At 43.6% G+C, this 7,875-nt stretch overlaps 1 protein-coding gene across 1 annotated transcript; it reads left to right on the top strand.

The window, feature by feature from the left end:
* Nucleotides 1–3,150: 3,150 nt before the first annotated feature.
* Nucleotides 3,151–6,897, top strand: kcnq3 (potassium voltage-gated channel, KQT-like subfamily, member 3). The gene is made up of 6 exons (XM_087171242.1): nt 3,151–3,197; nt 4,840–4,971; nt 5,065–5,160; nt 5,415–5,502; nt 6,184–6,421; nt 6,518–6,897. Exons 1-6 carry the CDS (start codon nt 3,151–3,153, stop codon nt 6,895–6,897), a joined length of 981 nt encoding a protein of 326 aa, XP_087027368.1.
* Nucleotides 6,898–7,875: the final 978 nt, after the last annotated feature.

Raw genomic sequence — 7,875 nt, 5'->3', positions numbered from 1 at the left:
CTATTTTGCCCCTTTAGCTATTATCAAACAGGAAATAGTGCATTTGTTGGGAATTTGTGAGTATTTCTGGAGTCAAAACAAACTACTGTGTGTGTTAATGGTAATGAAGAAACATAGTGTTCGGACAATATGGCTCAGAGGAATAAGATACATCAGGCTTTGATAGACACAATCCATGTTAGTTGGATACATTCACCATTTGTTTGTTTCTGCACATGAGATTTTTTTCTTCAAGAGAAGAAATAGAATAGCAACAGAAAAGCCCTGTTGGAGTTGACATTTTAATTTAAAGGGTCAGGGGAAAGAACTGGGTCTTTTTCCAAAGTTTTTATCATTTCAACCACTGATAATAACACTGACTGATGAAGGGTCAAGAGAAAGTCAGCCAGACGATCAGGCAGGCTGGAAACAATTCTCCAGGTGAGACAAACATATCTGGAAGAGAAAACGAAGGTGAAGGGTAAATGATCAAACATCCGCACTGGAAAAAAGGCCACTCCAAAAATAAGAGTGATCTTGAAATTAGCTGGGAAAACTCACTTTTAGCTATATTTTACTAGTATTCTGATGTTTTGTGTCTCATAATAAGCTTGTGATGCGCAAAAATAGTATTTTCCCCTCAAAAGTTTTTGCCATCCTGTTTGTTTCAAGTGTATTTAACTAATTTTTAGTTCTATAATTGTGACACTGTTTTAGATTTAAGTCCACCACCTACTGGAAATAAGATTAAAAACTGGCAAGTTAGCATCCCTGACTCGTATTAGGCCGTGCTCTTTTGCCATAATAAGCCATAATTTACCATCCTGTCATCATCTCAAGTGCATTTACCTTATTGTAAACTCTAAAAGTAATACTGTTCTAGATTCAAGACATTAACTACTTCTTATAAGACAGAAAAAATGAAAACTAGCATTTTGAATTTTACCAACTTTTTTAAATTTAAAGTCCCAGAGGACTGAATAAAAGGAAAACAGCTTCATTACAGCTTTTGCCTCTTTCTTTTTTACATATCACATGGACATGGTTTGATGGAAATGTAAGAAAAACAGCCACACTGTACTGTGCATTTTGAGTTGTTGTGAGTTGGGCATGTTGACCATGCAGTTTTCAATAAAGCAGATTTGTTGTCTCAATTCAAGTTAAGTCTATTTTCTTGAAACAAGACAATTCATCTTTTACAAATAACGCAGCAGCTTAAAAACCTTATGACGTGTCAAAAAAGCTTGTTTCATCTGAGATATGACTCAAAACAAGATGTTTTCAAGACTGTTTCACTTAACAAGATATTCAAGATGCACTGTCTAAAAACAAGCTCCTTTATCTCACTTAAATCTTACTCTTTAGGTGATTTTGTCTTATATTAAGTCTGTGATGAGATATTTTGACTAGAAATTAGAAAAATATACTTACACTATTTTATACTATACTACACTACTCTCAGCAGTGTTGTCGTAACTGCTGGAAACAACGGACAGAGGTATGAAAACAAAGACACCGAGATAAAACAGAATTTTCCTTCAGTGTTGTCACTGCAGGTTTGTGCAGGTGTAGTAAACCACACCTTGGGAAGTCAGAGCTGTGGGAGATGAGGCGTGTTTGTCTTTGCTGTTGTGTTGCCTCATTTACAGAGAGCCACAGGATAATCACATCTCATTTTCTGCCCTTTATTCTGCCGAGGAGCAGTCAGAAAGAGATTCTCTCTTCCTTTAAAGCTTCCTATTCTGCAGCCTCTCAGCGCCGTAATCTGCCGTCCCTATTCTGCCCCAAGGCAACATAGAGACTCATATTGTTTGTCCGCTGTGGGAGCAAAGTCGCTGAGAACGCTCCACATTTCAGAGGCCTTGTTCGGGCCATTGTCGGCTCCGGTTACCCCGCCTCTCTGCCTCTTCCAAGGCACACAGGAGTCTTATTTTACCCAGGGAGCTCTTACTTTTGTGCTGCCAAATATTGTCAGCCGTTGGACAATAAAGGAGACCGATCTCCTCACAGCTCTTTGAGGCTTCCTTCTGCCAGGAGAGCAGCATTGTAGCGTTGAGGCAGCAGACCATGAAGACTTTCACTCCTCTGTGAAGGAAAGTTGTAGCTGAAACTAGACGGAGATTTTTTTAAAAATTTTTATAACCTGCTAGTAATTTTTTGTCTTAACGCCTCTTACGTTCAGATAGATGTACATCCCAGATCCCAGGTGCAGATATAATCTAAAAATGGATGCATAAGCAGACGTGTTCACGTGTTCATGCGTACAGACCATACGTACAATCTGCATGGTCATGAATTTTGAGCTGTGCTTGGATGGTCTGAGCTGGCCATCACCAACCTGAGCAGCTGACAAAATCTACATCAGACAGACCTCTGTGGATTATATATGACTATACTGTAGGTTTAACTACCTTATATCTTGGAAAAGAGTCTTGGAAAAGCTGTGCTGTACTTATGTCTTTAACAAAGTTTTTACAAACCAGTAGATTTGACATGATAGGACATGACATTTCAGATATAGACCTTCATCAGGTATGACTTGATGTACCTTTCCTAAATAAAGTGACCAACAGTGTACAGGGTTTCTGTTTAGTTCTAGATTTGTGAACCAGGGCAGGGCTGAGGTAAAAAAAAATCTGATAAAGATCATGTTATATGATCAAGCAGCAGCTAAATGAACCTTGACCTGAGATTGTTTTGTCACCTTCATCAACTTTATGTTAGAAGACAAACTTTAGCCATTTGAGAAACTACCTGCCAAAGCTTTGGCTTGAACATTCAGTTGACTTCATGTCTTCTCTCTTCTCACCCACTTCAGCCAGAAACTGAGTTTACTCGAGCGTGTTCGGCTTCCAAATGCCAGACCGTCAATCGGGGCGGGTAAGAAGCTCACAGGTAACGCTGAGTCCATCGAGGAAAGCCCATCTAAAGAGCCCAAACCAGCAGGCTTCAGTAACCGGGAACGCTTCCGCACCGCCTTCCGCATGAAGGCCTATACACTCCGCCAGAGCTCTGAAGGTATGTATCAGCTTACACTGACATAAAAGCCTGTCTTTGGTTTGCTAATGCACAGTTCTTACATCAGTGTTTTATGGTTGTGTGTCTCTGCCAGATGCTGGAGCTTTGGCTGATCCAGCCTTAGAGGAGCGGGGCTTCCCTCCAGACATCCTCATGGAGGAGATGATCCCCACGCTGAAACTGGTCATCAGGGCAGTCAGGTCAGGAACTTCAAATGCTCGTTTCATGATGGTCGGCGGTTCGTCAACGTCATAATGAAGCCTTTCCATCCATCGCCAGTCAGAAGTACAATATGATAGAATGGGATTTATTTAAAGGCAGAGAGGAAGGACTGCTGTAAAATATGGTATTCTGGCACCATCAAATATGCATTTGAAAGGAAAGGGATTTTCATTAAGATTAGCCAATAACAGTTACTGAGGAAGGCAAAGGAAACCATTTCATAATAGTTTCCTGGGCCAGATGTTTCCAGCTGATGTTGGGGGGTACTTAGGGAAACGATACTTTTGTAAAAGCCTTTTGACTTCAAAACATACATTCAAGATATTGATAATATGCGTCTGGATAGCTATCCAAATACCCCAACAGAAAATATCTGATCAGAAAACAATCAAACAAGTCCAACAATCTGACCAAGCATTTGATGCCCACTTCCTGTGTTTGACAGTGATAAATGCAGACAGTAAGCAGGTGTGATACTCAGCCCCAGTCATTGCAGGAGTGTGAAAGGTAACAGTGTGACAGCTGCAGAAACCAGAGAGCGTAGGCAGATCTCACACATGCTGACAGCCTGCTGGTAAACCTATAGGCCACACAGCTGACAGAATGCAGGAATTCAATCTAGTGCGAGGGCCTGTGAGATGAGTGATTAACCCTGTGAAAGTGCTGCTTCCTTCCATACCATTATTCCAGCGCTGAATGGCTCTCTGAAAGGGATGCTCAGACCTCAAGGGTTTTAGTTTCAGGACCCAAAACTTTCCGCAAAGGACTGAAGCGCGAGTTGGACAAAAGACAGAGCTCAGTGTGTGGCGGGCTGGTCTCAAGGTTGAGAGACTTTCAAAGAACTGAAAGATGTTGTGTTTAATCACAGATACAAACATGGAAAGTGTCAAAGTCAAAGTATTTCTGAGCTGGACAGTGAACCCCAACGCTCCCCTTTAATAATCGTTGTTCGAAAACATCTGATAGATGGCTGATGTTGAAGCCAGCTGCTGGTTTGATGGAGTGTGAGATCAACAGGCGGATTTTACCAAACTGTTGAGGTCTTTATTCTCCAGTCGACTTACGGTCGGGAGGCATGCTGGTCCAGAAACTCAGCGGTTCTCGTGAGTTTTGGGTAGTGACCAAGAAAAAGGAGATTACAGATACGAGCAGCTGAAATGAGTGTCCTTCGCACAGTGGTTGATGCCCCCTGGTCAAGACCGGGGGAGAACCAGAAAATATTGGGGGGATTACGAAACCCACCTGGCCTGGGAACATCATGTGATCTCCCAGGAGAGGCTGATGGATGTGGGTGGAGAGAGGGATGTCTGGGCTATTTTACATAGCCTGCCTCTACCAGAAACTAAAAGAATAAACAGTCGCAAATCGGATGGAATGACGGATAGTTCTACTGTGACTCAGATCAAAACAATTAGCATCAAAGTTAATTGTTAAGTTGGGATGGTTTTGGAGCAAGTCAGTTGCTTAGATCTTGGAATACAGTAGTACAACAAGTAAGGTACATACGTTGTCTCATGAAACTTGGGAAACGGAAAGATTTCCCATGTTTTGTAAGTAAAGTGTGATAAAACTCCTTAATGTCCTCACTGTTTAACCCAATCTAACCTCTCTGTTTCACAGGATCATGCAATTCCTCCTGAACAAGAAGCGGTTTAAGGAAACTCTGAGGCCTTATGATGTCAAAGACGTGATCGAGCAGTACTCTGCTGGACACCTGGACATGCTCTGTAGAATTAAATACCTCCAGACAAGGTCAGCAACCAAATCACAGACAAGGTTTGTGTCTGTTTGAGTGAAGTGAAAATCTCCTCTTCCTCGAACTCATCCTGTTTCTCCTCCTTTAAGGATCGACATGATTCTTGCCCCTGGACCCCCCCTCACTCCGAAACACAAGAAAACTCAGAAAACGCCCTTTACCTACCCACCCAACCAGTCACCCAGGTACTGTCACACTGCTGTAGGGTAAAATGTAATCACTAAACAAGACCATGTCAAAGATTATATTGAAAAAGATTATATTGAAATATTAGTCACGTCTGCGTCTCGTACATTATATTTTCTAGGAAACATTAAACACCTATGTTAAGTAACATTCTTCTTTGAAAGCAATTTCTCTGCTCTGGTGAATGTTTTGTTCATTCCCCCTGAACAAATGTCTGTGCAGTCCACGTCTACTCAGTGTCCCTGTGTTCCAGGCACGAGTCCTTCCTAGCCAAAGCCGCCTCCATGCCGGACACCGAGGACCAAAGCATGATGGGTAGATTTGTCAGGGTGGAGAGACAGGTGAGGATTAGAATTGGAAAGCACCTTTTGAGATACTTAAATAAGTAATGCAAGTGAGAGTTTTCCTGCATTTCTGATGAACTAACACATGTGAAAAACCAATAAACCTTTCTTGTAAGTGCGATACATGTATCAGCTTGGTCAGGATACAGATGCAAACATAAAAAGGTTGGGTACCACATGTTGCTGGTTCATTTTCTGTACAAGTTGCACATTTAGAGATTGATTATTTGTTCCACTTTTGATGGCTTGAATGTTGAGTAGGCAGAAATTTTAAATTAATTCTTATCAACAAAATCACAACAACCAGTGGGTTTGATCAAAGAGGCAAAGTCATTTCGAAAGTACTGTGGCGCAGTTCAGCTTTGAAGAACTGTAACGTGATGCTGTTGATCAATTGCAAACTTGACATTGCTGACCATTGATAGTCGAGAACCAGAGAGTCCATAAAGGCAGGAGGTATATAATTAGTTGTGCTGTACAACCTGTAAAGAGTCTCTTAGTCAGCAAGCTTCCAGCAACACCCTCCAGTGAAATGCTGAAATGTGAAATGAAGCTTGTTAGCTTGTTAGCAGTGCTTACTTAAACTAACACTTGCAGCAAGTGACTTTACCCCACGCTGAGCACGTTAGAAGAGAATGAGAAGTCTCTGCTGCTTGTGTAAATGTGTCTCTGTCTCAGGTGGAGGACATGGAGAAGAAGTTGGACTTCCTGGTGGACATGCATATCCAGCACACTGAGCACCTGCAGGTGGACTCTGCCGGCGCTGCCCACATGACTCTGGAGACCTGCGGTCCTGCGGGGAACGGTGAGATCAGACGGGTCTTCTTCAACTACGCAGAGGCGTTCCCGCACATGTCGTACCAGGTGCCTGTCAGCAAGGTGAATCCATATTACGGCAGGGGTGGTGGAAGAGGAGGTGGAGAGGGGGTGGGGTTAGGAGGAGGAGGAGTAGGCCGTGTTCCTCCAGATCATCAACCCCCGCCGCCACACCTCTACCAACGCCACCCTTCAGCTGCCATCCCCACCTACACCGAGCGTCCCACAGTGTTGCCCATCAGCTCCCTGCAGGACTTGTCAGCAGGGCTGGGCAGGACCACAGGGGGGCAGGGGGCCGACTCACCTCTCTCCATGCTGTCGGTGAACCACGAGGAGCTGGAGCGCTCACCCAGTGGCTTCAGCATTTCCGGGGAGCGGGAGGGGGAGGAAGGGGAGGACCTGTCGATGGGGGCCAGGGCAACCGGGGACGCAAGCTGGACGAGACCCAGACCGAGCTACCTGGCGGAGGGGGAGACGGACACAGACACAGACCCTTTTACACCCAGCGGGGGGCCCATGCCGCTCTCCTCCACGGGGGAGGGATTTGGCGACGCCGTGTGGAACACGCCACCATGAGGTGTTTGTGTGACTGCACAGAAATCCACGACTCTGAGTTAAGACCTTAAATCCAACCCATGCCTCTAAACCCAAATCAGTTTGGGTCAAAGCCACATCTCTGGACTGAACCATTTGGAATAAAGGCGGGTCTAATCCGCCTTGATTCTGTGAGGTCACAAGAGAGGTCATCGACCGCCAGAGGCCACTGCCGATCTCATCAACCGACCGCCGTCCAGACAGAGAGCCATGGCAACGAAACTGCCCAGAGAAAAAGGGAAACCAGACGTTTGTAAAGTAAAACTCTGTACAGCGCATTCTTCGCAAAAATTAGCTAAAATAAAAAAGAACATTAATATACATACTATATACACCCAAAAGCTTTATCGCTGCAAAGCCAACCGCACTGCATGTGACGCATGCGATTTTTAGTGTAGACACTGCAAAGTTCAGGATATCAGGAAACGGAAAAAGAGATTGAATGGATACATATACTTGCTATGCCATTTTGTAACACTTATTTTTTTATATGAATACATTTTCATTGTTTTTTGCATGGTTTGCATGATAATGCACCATTCTAGACGTAACGGTTGGAGGGTGATACTGGGAACCAAAAGTCTCCTGTCTCTTTGTTTTGTATGTTGTCTGGTGAGTGTGTTTCTGGGCGTGTGTGTGTGTGTGTGTGTGTGTGTGTGTGTGTGTGAGAGAGAGAGAGCTCCAGAAAGAAAGAAAGAGGAGGACTTGGGTAACAAAACGCTGGTTAGTTGCTGGCAGTCGTGTTTCACCGTTTCTGTTTTTCTGGCGTTGTGCTGTAAATTCTTCGAGGATCATTTCTGTCCAGAAAGCAGAACTTCTGATCCTGTCACTTTGTTTGTTTTCACACCACTGTGCTCTTTAGTTGTATGTCACCACTTTATGCATACAAACTTTCCACTTGGAAAAAAAAATCAAAACGAGAAATTCAACAGAATTTGAAACACTAAATCTCTGCTGCTT

The sequence above is a fragment of the Seriola lalandi genome, unplaced genomic scaffold (genome assembly GCF_002814215.2).
Source record: "Seriola lalandi dorsalis isolate HSWRI2012SDOR001 ecotype SW California unplaced genomic scaffold, Sedor1 jcf7180002054982, whole genome shotgun sequence".
Taxonomy (NCBI): Eukaryota; Metazoa; Chordata; class Actinopteri; order Carangiformes; family Carangidae; genus Seriola; species Seriola lalandi.
Note: the sequence above shows the minus strand (reverse complement) of the source record. Positions and strands in the feature narration are given on the sequence as shown.

Coding starts and splice junctions, on each gene's coding strand:
- kcnq3 (XM_087171242.1), top strand. CDS start 3,151: ATGGAGGAGATGATCCCCACGCTGAAACTGGTCATCAGGGCAGTCAG. Junction 5,161..5,414: donor CCACCCAACCAGTCACCCAG/GTACTGTCACAC, acceptor CCTGTGTTCCAG/GCACGAGTCCTTCCTAGCCA. Junction 5,503..6,183: donor TTGTCAGGGTGGAGAGACAG/GTGAGGATTAGA, acceptor TCTCTGTCTCAG/GTGGAGGACATGGAGAAGAA.